This window comes from Citrus sinensis, chromosome 2 (genome assembly GCF_022201045.2).
Source record: "Citrus sinensis cultivar Valencia sweet orange chromosome 2, DVS_A1.0, whole genome shotgun sequence".
In the NCBI taxonomy this organism is placed as follows: domain Eukaryota; kingdom Viridiplantae; phylum Streptophyta; class Magnoliopsida; order Sapindales; family Rutaceae; genus Citrus; species Citrus sinensis.
The window spans coordinates 22,904,151-22,919,727 of record NC_068557.1 but is presented as its reverse complement, the minus strand read 5'-3'; the positions used below and the strand labels follow the sequence as shown (position 1 = coordinate 22,919,727).

Below are 15,577 nucleotides of genomic sequence, written 5' to 3'. Positions count from 1 at the left end.
ATTATTTTAGTTACTATTAATTATTGTTATTATTATTTTTATTAATATTATCATTATTAACATTTATTATTATTAATTTTATTTTTTAATTAATATAATTTTTTTAATAATATTTATATACGTATCTATATAATAAAAATTATATTATTTAATACTATGAGTATTTTGGTAAATTAATGCTCATTCCCATAGTCTCATTCCTCGTTCTCATTTATTTTACCAAGTAAACACATTAATGACATTTCAACACATTCATATTCTCATTTATTTTTACCAAATAAACATTAAAATCTCATTCTCATTTCTCATTTCCATTTTAACTCATTCTCATCCCCAATCCATTTCTATTTCAACCCATTTCTATTCTATAAAGTAAACGCACCATAAATGATTACTCTTATTATTATACCTTCTTGATCAATACATATTCAATTAAATTAAAACGGTTAATTAGAATATATTTTCATAAGAACGTATACGCACGTGAGAGTAACTTCAAGAACAGAAAAATGTACTTCGAACAGGTCCTGAGCTTTGTAGTATTAATTCAACACTTGAAGATCTCCAGTTTTATAATTTGATGAAGTTTTAGTAAAAGACTCGTTTAAGTGTAAACTAAATAACCCAATGGTAGGTCATTTCCTTCCAGCATAGCAAGTAGGAACTGTGCTGATATTTTTTTGGCTCGAGGGGACACGTGGCATTCGATATTTGCCAGGGTGGCCATCAATCATGCATACGGTTGCGCTAAAATATCTCCCGCAGTCCCACTCGCTCACTCCCATTAAGCTGTCTTCGCTTTTATCTCAAGCTGAAAATTCCAGAAGATTTGTTGGGATAAGTAAAGCTTTAGGAAAATGGAGGCTGAAGTAGCGAGACGCAGAATCAACAGAATTACTGGCCACGTCGTTGCAGCAACCATTACGAATGATGATATCATCTCTTCCACCACCCACCTTCTTCCCATGGTAACTTTTTAATTTATTTAACTACTCAATCTTTTGGCTATTTTATATCATATTCTGCCTCAGTGTTTATGCCAAAAAAACATTAATTTTGAAACTGAATGAATATACAGTGAAGAGTTTATCTGATGGTATATTTAATTTAACATTAGGGTCCTTTTTAGGCTTTTAGTGTGATTGACTATGGCATTATGCATTGATGGATAAAGAGAAAACCTTTGTAAAATCAATCCAAATAGTCTATGTAATTAATTTTAATAAAGCCATCGTGTGGTAGTGATTCCTCTGTTGGCTAAATTGTTACTGCTTTTCCCTTTTTAAAGCATTTGAGTTGTGATTTGTGGTTGTACATGTCACATGAGCATATTTTAGCATGATTCATTTGTCTACTTGGTTTCAGAACTGCAGCAGCAGTCTAAATTCTGTGATCCGGAGGTGTGATAACAGAGTGAATTTTGCACGCCAGGCATCCAATGCTCAAGGCTGTTTCATGAGGCCAGCTTCAAATGAACAGGTGCTTGCATTGCATTTTTAATATTTCAATTTTTTCATGTTGTTCCTGGGAACTGATTTTTTTGTTGGTTTGGTGCTTTCCTAAACTATTTTTCAGAGCCCTTGCAATGCTTTTGATGCACCAATGTTTGCCAGACCTTGTAGTTGTATGCCTCTCAAGTGCGATGCTTCTCCTGAAGCACCACTGTTTTCTAGACCTGCAAGGATGGAACCAGCAGAATTTCGAAATTATACACTGATGCAACCTTTGCCGCAAGATTGCAAACTATCAACACCTGACCTTCGCAAGTTTGCCAAACCAGATGGAAGAAGTGTTAAACAAGTGCAGTTTGGTTCTAACAAGAAATCACCATCTTTTAAGCCTACCGGTAAGTAGTTTGTTACTTGGACATGTGAGCATTTGATAAAGCAAGGTCAAATGCTTCCTGTTCTAATAGTGGAAACAGGGTCTGCACAACATTGACGTGAGTTAGAATACTATTTCTGTAACCAGATATTTCAGTTAGAGGTATGTAAGAGTATAATTTATATTTTTTTTTTCCTTTTTTTCAGGAATTGAGTGGTCTCCAAGGATGAATGTCTCAGAACTGGGAAGCAATTATGTCATGACAGTAGAAATTCCTGGTGTTCACGTCAATGACATTAGAGTGGAGGTGGATGACCGAAAGTAATATCTTTTTCCATGATTTGCATCTCTAAATTTATTACAGATTTTTTGTATTGGACTTTTCGTAGATTCTGCTTCAGATTTTGTGCTAGTTGAGTCATTTGCATCTCTTAATTTATTACAGATTATTTATATTCGACTTTGTATAGATTTTGCCTCAGATTTTGTGCTAGTTGGATAATTTTCTCTGCGTATAACTCGCTATTTTTATCATGTTATGTATATTTTGATTTTCTTTAGGCAACTAATTATTCGTAGTCATCGACATATTAAAATTCTAGTTTGAAATTAGATTTGATAAAATGCTATGTTTTTGGCAGATTAACTGTGATGGCAAAACATTCCACTGAGTGTTGGAAAGTAGCTGGTTGTTCAAATGGTTCAATCTCTGCATATCACAGGAGAGAATATGGGCGAGAGCCATACCAGATTGTGTGGGCACTTCCTACTAATGTGGACAAAGACATCATCTCGGCTGAGTTTCTGTAAGTCATATCTCCTTCATCCAGTCCTCTGTTTACTTCTACATTCTGGAAATAGGGATAGTGCGGCAGTGTACTTGCGCATATTGTGGGGACTGCTCAATATATTTGATATGAGTACTTGAATGATTACTTTAACGCGCAATTTTTTATCTTTCCATTTTAAAGATTCATTAGGGAGTGCTAATGTTGAGACCATAGTTAATCTAGCAGGTTTTGAATTTAACATTTCAGCATGCATAAATAAAGAGAGATACTTGTCTGGAATTGAACCAGAGGTCTTGACATTAGCTTGAAGATGTTTTAATGTAATGCTAAGATGCGGATCTTCTATTAAGAAAATTGACAATCATAATCCATTGCTTAAAAGCTTGAGTTTCTGATTCTCATTGCATATTTTAGCTGGTGAGCTTAGAATATCAGTACTAGTAGTTTGTTACTTCTCGCTTATGTAAAAATTTATTTTGATCTACATATTACTGTCAACAATAGTATGATAAAGAAAATATTGCTATTTAGTTTCTCTTTTAAACCTTTGGATATGTGACATTAGCATGACATTGTGAATGTACAAAATTATTTCTGAGAGATCTAGTTCCATCTAGATGCTGTTCTTGAATCTCCAGTTAGCATGTTTAGCTCTTTGTGCTTATATTTGCTCTCTAGTTTCTGGTTGGAGTGGGCGGGAGGTGGCTGTTGTTTATTTGCTAATATAGTAATAAATATTATAGGCTGGTTTAGTTATTGCATGTCTTCTTATTTATGCAATTCAATGTGAGTTCAAAGTACATGTAGCATGTTACTATAAATTGACTGTGACATTTGTGAATTTGTACTTATCAGGTGCAATTTCTATGTACAACACACTGACTTCGCGATTGTTTTGAGTGCAGAAATGGACTCCTGCAAATTATCATTCCCAAGCTTTGAGATGCCATGGGATGGAGACATGCATAAGGACGAATTCTATCCATTTGCGGAAGTTAATGTGAGCACATGTTATCCAGCTGAGTATAGCTCATGTTATCCAGCTGAGGATACTATATATATAATAGTATGCAAACAGACTGGCTTGAACCAAATAAACTCTTGTATGAGTTACATACCTAATGATGCTGTTGTAATATCTATCTGCTGTGAGGAAATAATTGGCGGCTCATTCGTTCCCGAGCTATTCACAGTAACGTTGAATTTGAATTTGAATATCCGTACCGTGTGATGATATTTGATTATCGGAATATATCACATGTATATAGATGAATATTTCAAGTCTTCTCTCTGCATATAACATGACGACTTCTAGTTACATATTTTTTTAATGTATTGAATCAATTAAGAAAGTTTTCCATTATAAATGCAGTAAATTTCTAAATAAGAAACCACCAAGGGTAAGATGTATCCAAGTTTTGATGTTAGCATAATTCTTTTGTTATTAGTTCATTTGTTTAAAATAAACTGAAAAAAAAAACTCACTGTAGCATTAACGTTTGGATTTGGACCGCCTTATGGAACCTGCCTAAAACAAAATAAAGTTGTCTGATTAATTTGTGCAATTTAATTAACTAAAATGGAAAGCTCATCTTCTTTACAGGTCACCCCATGCATTTTTTCTTTCTCACTTGTACATATGAGATGGAAGCAAATCCAAATCACGCAAATTTTGCTCTTTCTACATTTAGCGGCTAGCTTAGTTACCAATTAATCTCTATTATCACTCGCAAATTACAACTTCCCAAGACTCATATCATTTGCTTCCATACATATATATATATTTCTCGATCAAGTTTCATACTCCCCAAAATTTCTCCTACTTAATTTCTCTGTCTGTATCTCTGACTCTATGGATTCTTTTGCAATTGGTGCTAAACTGCTGCTGTTGCTGCTCTCTCTTGTTGTGCATGGAGAAAGTAAAGGCTGTGATATATTTCAAGGAAGTTGGGTTCATGATGAAACCTATCCTCTGTATGATGCCTCCACAGATTGCCCATTTATAGAAAAACAATTTGATTGCCAAAAGAATGGCAGGCCGGACAAAGACTATCTCAAATATAGATGGCAACCCACTGGCTGTAATCTTCCAAGGTACATAAATTTCTCCACTCTCATTTTTCTTAGTGAACGTATGTAATGTTGTTGTAAAATGTATATAATATGTACATGTGGTACATTGGCTATGGCTAGTCTTTTTACTCTTTGGTCTTTCCCTTTTTGCTTTGAGGGCACCAGAAATTTTCTTATCTTTTATTGGGTAAAAATGTTTTCTCAGCGACATTGATTATATATGAATCAAATCAAATGATGAACCAAATCAAATGATTTAATTAAGACTTAAAGTTATTGTCTTTCAAATTTCATGAATATTATAATTTCTTTCATATATATTGGCAACTGAAGAATGTTTGGCTTCAGATAATTAAGTGATTGAGATTTGAGCATAAACTACTAACTACTTGTTGGACGTTAATGATGTCTTCATAGAAAATTATCATCCAGTGGGCAGTGGGACATTTCAATGATGATTAGGCTCTCTCTTTCTTTGATTTCATCATTTCATAAATGCTTGATTAGCCAATAGCTATCACATGATGCATTCACATGCATGGAAAATACTTTATTTTCAGATTCTTTTATCAAGTTGACTTTCCGGGGGAAAATTTATTCAGTGACTGGGATATTAATTTTTGGTGATATGTTCATCAATATATACAGAAAGTCTTAATTAATAAAAGAACAATTAGTTCATCTATTTAAATCTCAAGTTTAACTGGAATTTTATTTCCCTTTTTTAATACTTTATTCTATCGAATTGCGCAAAATTTTTTACCAATATGATCAAACCATTTAGTTGTTATTTTTTGAGTAAAGAGATAACTATAAATTTTTGTACAAAATACAAATTAATGTGTGATAATTCAATAGGATGCATTAATTACCTCTTGTCCACATGATTTGTTTTTATTATCTTATATTTTCATCCAGTTAATAAATTTATGCAGATTAATTTATATAAAGTAAATTTACTTACAGTTATATCATTATTCTTATTTTTAACTTACTTTACCAACATTCTGAATCTTTTCTCATCATTTTTGTGTGTCCACATGACTGGCAATGGCCCCCTAATTTGTTTCTCTTTAGAAGTTGTCTAGTTGTCATGTCCCAACCAAAATTAAATAAAAGCACTTGTAGGAGTGATAGCATTTCCTTGAACAGAACATAATTAAGTTGCAAATAGAAAGATCACCAGACAATTGTTTCGTTTAAGTAAATAGGTTGGCATGTGGTTATAAGGGCATTGGACTCAAGAAAACATGATGATGATGGTCCCTTTTTCTCTGAAGTGATCAAAACCAGAATGTCTCGACACATTTCACATTGCTTCCATCATATTTAATTTGATTTTAAGTACCATTTGTTCGTTACTAACGCACTTCTAACACGACTGCAAAATGATGATATGCATGGGTGGTTTAATTTGCTTTGCATGCAAACAATTAACAAGATGTGGTTGTGATGTTGCTTTCATTCTCTTGCTCAAAAAATTGAGCGATCTGTTGGCTTACAGTATTACTTTTAATTAATGATGATAAGATGCGTGGACCCCTCGGTTCCACGGTATGAATCAGAAAATTAACGCGATTGATGTAGGTTTAATGGTCGAGATTTCTTGTTAAGACATCAAGGTAAAAGCATATTGGTCGTAGGAGATTCACTCAGTCTAAACCAGTGGCAATCGCTCACATGCATGCTCCACAAAGCTGTGCCCGAGTCCAAGTACCAATTAACAAGGGTTGGTGACCTCTCCACATTCACATTTCTGGTAATTAATTAGATGCTTAATTTCACTACTCGTTAATTTCAATTGCATGCTTCCTATTTGCAATCCTATCTTCCTTAATTTGCCCAAATAAAAAACAAACCACAAAAAGAAAAATATAGCATGAGATTAAATTAATAGTTGTATGTATACGATGATATAGTTACCACCACAATGAGACTATGTACATGGTAGACTCATTTCAATTATTATCACTATTTGAACTTACGGAGCAATTAGTTCATGCACCTTATCATACACTCGATATTTTACAGGGGTTCAACACTCAAGTCATGTTCTCCCGCAAACCATTTCTTGTCGATTTAGTAAAGACAAGCGAAGGACGAGTTCTCAAACTTGGCTCCACCGAAAGTGGGGCATTGTGGAAGGACAAAGACGTATTGATCTTCAACACGTGGCACTGGTGGCTTCATTCCGGAAGGAAGCAAGAGTAATTAATATTGAACGTTTTCATCTGACCGATTAATATAACCTTCATGGACATAAAGGAGATCCCCTTCTGATTTGAATTTCAGTAACTTTTCTTCTCTCTGTGTATCACAGATGGGACTATATCGAAGACGGAAGTAGAACTATGAGAGATATGAACCGCCTGGTAGCGTTTGAGAAAGCATTGAACACATGGGCTAAATGGGTCGACGCCAACATTGATCCAACCAAAACCAAGGTCTTTTACCAAGGCGTTTCCCCTGATCATACCAAGTAAGAATATAGCTGTGCATCTTGGGACTAACTAAGAAAATATATAAGATCATTATTAATCTGACCGTGACACAAAATCTTTGAAAGATCAGTAGGATTCTTAATAGATATTATTTTGATTGAATCAGCGCGACTAGTTGGGGGCATTCGAATGCAACGAAAGATTGCAGGGAGGAAACACAACCATTTATTGGGCACAAGTATCGGCGAGGTTCACCAGCAGCAGAGCTTGTGGTAGAGAAAGTGATAAGTAATATGTCGAAGCCGGTGCATCTGCTCGGTGTGACGATGCTATCACAGCTAAGAAAAGACGCACATCCTTCCATCTATGGCGGCGTCGGCGGCCACATGGAAGCCGACTGCAGCCACTGGTGTTTAGCTGGTGTTCCCGATACTTGGAACCAACTCTTATACGCTACTTTGGTTCGAAGCTAATAACCGAACAAAGTTACAATCTCAATTTTCTTATAATAGAGATTGAATTTTTTACGTTGATTTAGTCAAGGCATTATTGTCCTTTTTTTTTTTTCTAATTGATTCAGAAGTAACGCAGGCATTATCCTAAAGGAAGATTTTTTTTTTAACATTAACGCGCCCCCTTGACGTTTGAAAATTTGTCAAGATATGTAAGGTATGCATAGCTGGCTGAAAATTAACAGTTAAACTCAATCATGTTCTTTAAATCCATTCATAAATCATAACCCAAATCACAAAAATGTGATGAATGAATAATTTATAAAGGGGCTAATACATCATTTTAATTATCACGTTCTTGGCATCAAATATTTATAATAAAATATAAAAAGCCTAGGCACGTTCTGACTACTACGTATCTTAACCACGTTCTTTGCATCAAATGTTATTACAAATAGTCACAAAATAAAGGTAATTGTTCTGTAATTAAAAATGTCCTTCATCACTAGAAGCCCACTTCCCTCCAAACCTTATAAAAAAAATGTGTAGGAAAATTCTGCCTGGGTAAATGCCGGTGGAATCCAAAAGTCGACGGCCACGCCAGGAACAAATTAACGTGCATATAAATTAAATATACTGCTAATTAAGAAGAGAATATGAAGAATTAATATTTTTTTAGAAAAGGATATCTACTCTTGCTTTACTTTTGAATTTTGCGTGCAATATTATTTCTCAATATATCACCGACATCTTTCATGGAGAAAATTTGTTATAAATAGATGATCATTTCGTTTTCGATCGTTTTCTATCAACGTCTTGCTGTAAAAGACTGCAGAATAACAACAGCTTCGATAGAAATTTTCTGGCTTAATTTCGTAAGAGCCGTTACATTACGTTTCATGTATGCACATGACCACACAATCAATATCCAAGTCCTTTCCTTTCCTTTTTATATAGAGATATATAGTCATCTCTCTCTTTCTAAGTACTCTCTCTTTCACACATTGAAATGGGTTCAGTGGCTCTTGCTGGTACATTACTGGTCGTGGCTCTTTTTCTTCATCGAGGTGTATATGGAGCTTATGAATTAAAGAACGATAATAAGTGTGATATTTTCCAAGGAAAATGGGTTTACGATCCCAAGTATCCCCTCTACAATGCAAGCAATTGTCCCTTCATAGAGCAGGAATTTGACTGCCGAAAGAATGGTCGTCCTGATAACATGTATCTCAAATACAGATGGAAGCCCACTTCATGCAAGTTGCCAAGGTATCCTTCTTCTTCTTCTTCTGCTTCATCTTCTCTTAAATCTTGAAGAAGACAATATTAGCATATATACATATTAAAATAATGTCTGGTGACTTATACATTATGCAAGTATCAAAATCAGTAGATTAGAGACCTGAATCCTAATTAAACTACGCAAAACTATAGCAATACGCTATGAGTAATGTCTATTTAATTCTTCATGAGATTAATTAATTTCCCATTCACAGAGTAGTCCGTGCCTTATGGTCCCGACACTTGCTTTTTGCATTAGCCTTGAATATTCATAACTACATGCATATATCATAATCACATTGCCTTTAATTACTCAAATTAAATTAGCCAATTTAATTTTAAATTACCACAAAAATTGGAAAATTATGGCCGGGCACCACATAGAGAATAGATGATATATATGATCCAAGCATCGAAGTCCACCAATGGGAGTTATTGCCTTATTGGCACTCCATATCAGAATTTCGACGGAATTAATTTGATGGTGCTTGATTATCACTTCAATTTTGGGCTCTAAATTAAAAACAAGAAAATGACTTGCATAATGCTACCAAATATTGCCTTCAATGTTATATTTGTCTTCTTTCTTTAATGGTCCCTTTGGGCCTTACGCGAGTTATAATTTTTGTCACTTGGTTACAATTATTGTATTGCATATAATAGATGCTCCCAAATTATTAATTAATTGGACCTTTTTAATTAATGTTGCAGATTTAGAGGTGGAGTTTTCTTGGAGAGATTCAGAGGAAAGCGCATACTGTTTGTAGGTGACTCGATTAGCTTAAATCAATGGCAATCCCTTACTTGCATGCTTCATTTAGCCGTGCCAAAGGCTAAATATACATTAATCAGAACAGGAGGGCTCTCCAAATTCAGCTTCCCGGTAATTAAATTAATTAACTCATGCATTTATATTAGTTAAAGTTTTAATTATGTAATAAGTACGCATGTGACAAAAGTCAACTGTACGCTAAAATGGTTCGATAAAAGAAGTCAACTATAGTTAATGCAGGTTTCCATCAATAATATTGTGTGTAGATCTAGTTATAGGCCTTCCGTAATCCGTGTTGATATATGCATGGTGAACAACCATAACTACAGAATTAATTTAATCTGCAGGCACATAATGTGTCGGTGATGTTCTCCCGCAATGCATTTCTTGTTGATATTGTTGGTGAGAAAAGTGGGCGAGTGCTGAAACTGAATTCAATCTCGAGTGGAGATCTCTGGAAGACGGCTGATGTATTGATATTTGACTCGTGGCATTGGTGGCTTCATACTGGAAGAAAACAACCGTACGTGAGATATACATCAAGTAACTACACACATTGATTAATAATTTCTCACAATAAAAATAATAATAATAAGCACATTTTTGTTTTTCTGTTCTCCTTCAGATGGGATATAATTCAAGACATGAACAACACATACAAAGACATGAATCGCTTGGTTGCCTACAGCAAAGCATTGAATACATGGGCTAAATGGGTGAATTCGAATGTAGATAATTCTAAAACAAAGGTCATTTTCCGGGGCATTTCCCCAGATCATATGAAGTAAGTTACTGAGACATACTACGTATGTATTTCATAATTAATTAATTAACCAATTACATCCCACATCAAATGAATATAAAAAATGAAATACTCATAGAATGGATCTTTTATATATGTATATAGCTCAAGTGATTGGGGGGATCGAAATGCGAAGAATTGCATAGGAGAAACTCGGCCAGTGATGGGGCGTAGCTATCCTGGAGGTAGACATCCAGCAGAAGCAATTGTTGAAAACGTTGTACGAAAACTATCGAAGAAAGTTCGATTGCTAAATGTAACAACGCTGTCACAACTTCGGAAAGATGGTCACCCTTCGGCTTACGGCTATGGAGGTCCCCGTGCCACGGATTGCAGCCACTGGTGTCTTCCTGGAGTTCCTGATACTTGGAATCAACTGCTGTACGCAGTTCTCTTTCCCGACTCAATTAGATATGTTAAATGAAAGCAAATTAAAATTTGTTGCCAATTTTATGTTTCTCCTGTGAAAGTAATATTTCTCGTTTCATTGTTTATATATATGCTTACTTGGCGTTATATAGCAATTAGTTAATTACGTTGTTAATAATTAGTTCTGTTATGAATAAACTCTTGAATTAATTGTTTATACATGCTTTTTATATAATTAGGTTTATGTCTTGGTATTTCCCTAAACTTCATTTGTGGTTCAAATTAATTCAATTAAGGCCTCACTGATATAATGTGCTGGTGGTAATGCAGTATTATTGTCTATCAAATATTTTATTTGCATTTCCATTTTTAGTTCTCCGTATTTTTGTTATTCGTTCATGCTCTTGCCATCTCTTTCACAAATCATGCATATCGAACAAGATGTATAGTAAAAAAACAAGGGGTTTGAAATATTAAAATACATGTTTATATATAAGGCTTGAAGTATTAAAATACATGACGTCCTCATTTTTCTTTTTTCTTTTGTTTTTAATGAAGCACGCTTTTAAACCATGCAGTTTAAAAAAATTAAAAATTAACTCTCTTAAATCACATATTTTAATATTGTGTTCACATGAAAAAAAAAATGAGGACACTAGTAACAGGGAAGAACTATATATATATATATATATAAACCATAATATATATTACACTAAGTAAAATAAACTACTAATAAATATGATTAGTAGGTATATAAGTATCTCTCGTAATATATGAGCAACTCTAAAATTCTATAGAGTCCAAATCTCTATTTGTCATGCACCGCTGGCCATGCACTGGTTGAAAAAAAAAAAAAAGGAAGCCAACCGTGTTTAGGAAAATAAGTGGTCAGCTGCCCATTGCATGCAATACAAGCTGCTTGCTTCACCTCTTTGTTTGGCACGTGCATGTTCCTCCCATTTGCTTGAGGCGGTGATTATATATTTAAAATAAAGTGAGAGCTGCTTGCTTGCATTCGGTGGCCCAGTCAGTGGCTACATAAAATGAAACATTTTGAGAATTGCTTCATTTACTAAATTTGAGAACCGAGAGCAAAAACAAAGCAAGACCGAGAGAAGAAAAGAAGAGAAACCGAGAGAAAAGAGAAGGAAAAGAAAAAAAGAAAAGAAGAAAAGAAAAGGAGGAAGGAAAAGGAATAAGCCGAGAGTGGGGAAGAGAGAAATTGAAAAGAAAAGTTACAGAAAATAGAATTGGATAGTTAGAATTATATCCATTGGATCAGTGGGTAATAGATTTATGAAATTTGAGCGGTTATGTTACAATTTACATGCTACGTATAAGTTTTTATATCAGTTCTAACAGTTAATTTTCGAACCCTGTATTTTAGGAGGAACTCGAGAATCCAAGAACCTACAAGAGCCCCAATGAACCTCAAAGTGAAACAGGATTTGTGAGTGGATATTATTATTACTATTATGTATTATGTGCAGAATTTATGTTTGATATTATGATTTAATATCATGTTATGATTATATGTACGCATATTATTTGTTTGATTGAGTCATGAGATGTGATTGTCAGTTACCATATATGTACCTATCCCCCTAGACTCTACGCATGCGTATTGAGAGTTAGGTTACTCTATTCGAGCGATGTAGCTAAATTCCGCAGGGTATTGAGAGGTTTTTCCTCTGCTCTACTTGTGCGATGATGATCCCGATGAGTATTGAGAGTTATTTCCCCTGGGTACTATTTGGTGCAGTTTGTGATGTATGTATGTATGAATTCCATGTTTGCTGATGCATGATATTCAATGTGGAGTTATGTCACATAGTTATGCATAAGCACTAGTACACTATATTATTATTATTATTTTAATATATATAATTACATCCACTCACTGAGCCGCAAGCTCACTATTTTTCTATTTACCCCTTTCCTCCTAGGATTCCGCAGAATTTCGTCCAAATCAGTTCTAGTTAATTGAGGTTGGGCCACGAGACGCATTGCTGCATGTCTTGCATTTTGAGCACGTTTATGTTGCTTATGTTTTATATGCACATATACATGTAATGTCGGTATGTACAATGAGACATAAGTTATGCAAGTTTTGAATACATTTATGATTTCAGAAAAGGCACAGAGGTGGTTATGTGTTTATAGGAAAGGCCATATTATATACATATTTTCATGAATTAAATTCGTGCCACAAGTTTTAGCTATTAGTCCGCACGATTCGCCTCAAATCAGACATGTAGGTCGGGGCGGGTCATGTCACTAGTTCTTCTACCTATTGTTCCCTTTGTTTGGGTCTTCCTTTAAGGGGTTGTTGGGTAACAATTGCATAATGCCAACTGGAATGTCTATATACTTTATCATCAATTTGATGAACTAGTTTCAAGATACATTATAAGATTTTCTTATTATAATAACTTGTTCAAAAGAATCTCTTGTCCGTCCATCGGATATTCTACTTTTTTTATGAGTCTTCCGACTCAAATATTCATGGATTCACAATCCGCTTACTAGTTTCATTACTAATGACCTACTACCAATAGGAAAGTTATTAACTTTTTTTTCAGTAGTTTGATTAAGGCCTTCTTTAAGCTAGCAGAAAATTTAATTACTAGCAAAGAATTGTTCCTAATGTTCCTAGTCAAACTTGCAGAAATCAATTAATAAAATTATTTTTCTTTATTTACTTCGATATATCATTCTTAATAAGTTCAGTTTCCTAATCTTGTAAGAGAAAAGTAGGAAAAGCTAAAAGTAAATTCCTGGTGGTGGAAAAAAGTTAAGTAAATTCCCGATGTCAAAAAGTTAAAGAAAAACCTGGTAGTAGTTAATTAATTCTTGATGCTAAAAAAAAGTTAAAGAAATTCCTGGTGGCAGGAAAAAAATAAAAGATATTCATGGTAGGAAAAGTTAACGAAAAGAAAAGTCAAGATTAAGGTTTTTACAAGTAGATAAATTCTTAAATCCATAATAAGAAAAGCAATAAATAAAAGTTTCATATAATCCCACCAAGTTTGGTACATATATAAAAAGAAAAAAAATAAGAAAAGAATACACAAGTAACACACAACAAAGAAGAGGCCAACATGCCAGGATCAGTCTTCGTCTTCATCATCCTCTAGAAAATTATAGTCAAGATGAGGATAATGGCTTTCTATCATTACCTTGACCTTCACAGCACCCTTCAAAAACTCTTTATCAATGAGATTAGCAAACTTAGCAGAAGGCTGGTACTCTTCCACGGCTGAAGCTTTTGCAGTCGACATTTGAAGATTTAGTTAATTGAGAGAGTATGATAAATCCTAAATTTGAGATTGGGATTAAGTTTTCAGACAGTCGTAATCTACTTTCAAATTATCATATTCTGCTTTTAGTTGGGCTATGTTAGTTTTCTCTTTAGTTTAACCCTTTTTCACCTCAGTAGTCCGTCTTTCAGAGGCTCATCCAGATTTAATCAGAGTATTTCTTTCCAACAATAAACTTTTAATTCTCCTTCTGAATACTTGGATGACACATTTGAATAAACATTTGAATAAATAGACATCAGGAACTGATTTTGTTGAAATATCAAGAATAATGGAACAAAATGTACCTGACAAATATTAGTTAGCACGATGTTTGTTGGGTCACAATTTTCAATATGTCTCACATTAATAAAAGAAACATACTGAGGCCAAAGTTAGTTGAAGGAATTGAGATATTTCTAGGAAAGGTCCTCCCAAGAAAAGCTTGATAAGTCCTCTAATAAAGGCAAGGTCTCTTGGCTAGAATCTGATGGAAAGGAGCCGAAATTGCATTAACAACAAGCGAAGGCAAGGTTTTTGCTCAAATTGACTGCAAATAATAACTTGATAAGATGACCCCCTGACATGAGGATGCTTTTCAATCTTCTTCTTTTTACGAGCACCGTCATTCTCAAAAGACATGACTAAAGGAAAAAAAAAAAAGAGATATATGTGCTATTACATGATATAGCCATTTTATTGAAAATATTGGAAAAATAGCAAAAACTTACCTTTAGGAGGATCTAAAAGATAAGCAGGGGAGATAACTGAATATTGATGAGAAACCCAGTTAGGAGAGATATACTCAAGATATACATTTTGATGGAATATTGAGGACACTCAGCAATAATTCTCTTTCATCGTCAGAAATAACGATAGAAAGAGGAGGTGTGTTCTACGTTGATTATAAAAAAAAAAAGAATTAGAGGTTGTTTGTTAAATATATGAAGTCTGAAATTTTATTAATTTCAGACTTTTTCTAAAATATATTTGTTTGGTTTTTGAAACTTATATCTGATTTTCATATATTTACATCTGAATAGAAAAAGTAAACTTTTGTGACTTTTATCTGAATGGAAAAAGGTCTGAATGACAAGTAAATATAATATTCCAAAAATATCTCTGTAAAATAATTTATTTCTTAAACTATAAAATATAATCATCTTTTTTCTTTTAATTTATAAGGACATAATTGTCAAATAACCAAATTTAAGATGTTTTTTATTGTGAAAACAAACAAGATGTCACTTATATTCAGATATTTAAAAAAGAAAAACAAACATGTTATTCATATTTTCATAATCAGACCCATTCAGACTTTAGAAAAATTCAAACTCATTTAGATTTCAGACAAAAAAATAAATGCTACCTTAGTAAAATCATAGAATGATATATTAAAACATTACCCAGACAATTACCTGGGGTGCAAAAATAAGTTATGTCACTAAAATCCCTAAATTCTCAATCTCCACG

At 33.7% G+C, this 15,577-nt stretch overlaps 3 protein-coding genes and 1 long non-coding RNA gene across 4 annotated transcripts; all 4 read left to right on the top strand.

Moving 5' to 3' along the window:
- Positions 1–770: 770 nt before the first annotated feature.
- LOC102631122 (uncharacterized) lies at positions 771–3,900 on the top strand. Its single transcript, XM_006492193.4, has 6 exons — positions 771–968; positions 1,366–1,479; positions 1,576–1,846; positions 2,031–2,145; positions 2,466–2,630; positions 3,521–3,900. The coding sequence occupies exons 1-6, from the start codon at positions 858–860 to the stop codon at positions 3,555–3,557; spliced, it is 813 nt and encodes a 270-aa protein (XP_006492256.1). The 5' UTR covers positions 771–857; the 3' UTR covers positions 3,558–3,900.
- A 148-nt stretch (positions 3,901–4,048) lies between these two features.
- On the top strand, positions 4,049–7,666 carry LOC102620241 (protein trichome birefringence-like 43). The gene is made up of 5 exons (XM_006492238.4): positions 4,049–4,709; positions 6,276–6,447; positions 6,720–6,895; positions 7,009–7,167; positions 7,296–7,666. Exons 1-5 carry the CDS (start codon positions 4,468–4,470, stop codon positions 7,600–7,602), a joined length of 1,056 nt encoding a protein of 351 aa, XP_006492301.1. The 5' UTR covers positions 4,049–4,467; the 3' UTR covers positions 7,603–7,666.
- Positions 7,667–8,422: 756 nt separating this feature from the next.
- On the top strand, positions 8,423–11,054 carry LOC102630822 (protein trichome birefringence-like 43). Its single transcript, XM_006492192.4, has 5 exons — positions 8,423–8,850; positions 9,574–9,745; positions 9,982–10,157; positions 10,260–10,418; positions 10,542–11,054. The coding sequence occupies exons 1-5, from the start codon at positions 8,591–8,593 to the stop codon at positions 10,858–10,860; spliced, it is 1,086 nt and encodes a 361-aa protein (XP_006492255.1). The 5' UTR covers positions 8,423–8,590; the 3' UTR covers positions 10,861–11,054.
- Positions 11,055–11,833: 779 nt separating this feature from the next.
- Positions 11,834–12,343, top strand: LOC127900395 (uncharacterized). The gene is made up of 2 exons (XR_008052474.1): positions 11,834–12,090; positions 12,193–12,343. It is a non-coding gene; the product is annotated as an uncharacterized LOC127900395 (long non-coding RNA).
- Positions 12,344–15,577: the final 3,234 nt, after the last annotated feature.

Bases quoted from the DNA above. Each gene is read 5' to 3' on its own strand.
- LOC102631122 (XM_006492193.4), top strand. From the start codon at position 858: ATGGAGGCTGAAGTAGCGAGACGCAGAATCAACAGAATTACTGGCCAC. The intron at 969-1,365 runs GTAACTTTTTAA...ACTTGGTTTCAG, and splicing joins CCACCCACCTTCTTCCCATG to AACTGCAGCAGCAGTCTAAA. The intron at 1,847-2,030 runs GTAAGTAGTTTG...CCTTTTTTTCAG, and splicing joins ACCATCTTTTAAGCCTACCG to GAATTGAGTGGTCTCCAAGG.
- LOC102630822 (XM_006492192.4), top strand. From the start codon at position 8,591: ATGGGTTCAGTGGCTCTTGCTGGTACATTACTGGTCGTGGCTCTTTTT. The intron at 10,158-10,259 runs GTACGTGAGATA...GTTCTCCTTCAG, and splicing joins CATACTGGAAGAAAACAACC to ATGGGATATAATTCAAGACA. The intron at 10,419-10,541 runs GTAAGTTACTGA...ATATGTATATAG, and splicing joins ATTTCCCCAGATCATATGAA to CTCAAGTGATTGGGGGGATC.
- LOC102620241 (XM_006492238.4), top strand. From the start codon at position 4,468: ATGGATTCTTTTGCAATTGGTGCTAAACTGCTGCTGTTGCTGCTCTCT. The intron at 6,896-7,008 runs GTAATTAATATT...TGTGTATCACAG, and splicing joins CATTCCGGAAGGAAGCAAGA to ATGGGACTATATCGAAGACG. The intron at 7,168-7,295 runs GTAAGAATATAG...TGATTGAATCAG, and splicing joins GTTTCCCCTGATCATACCAA to CGCGACTAGTTGGGGGCATT.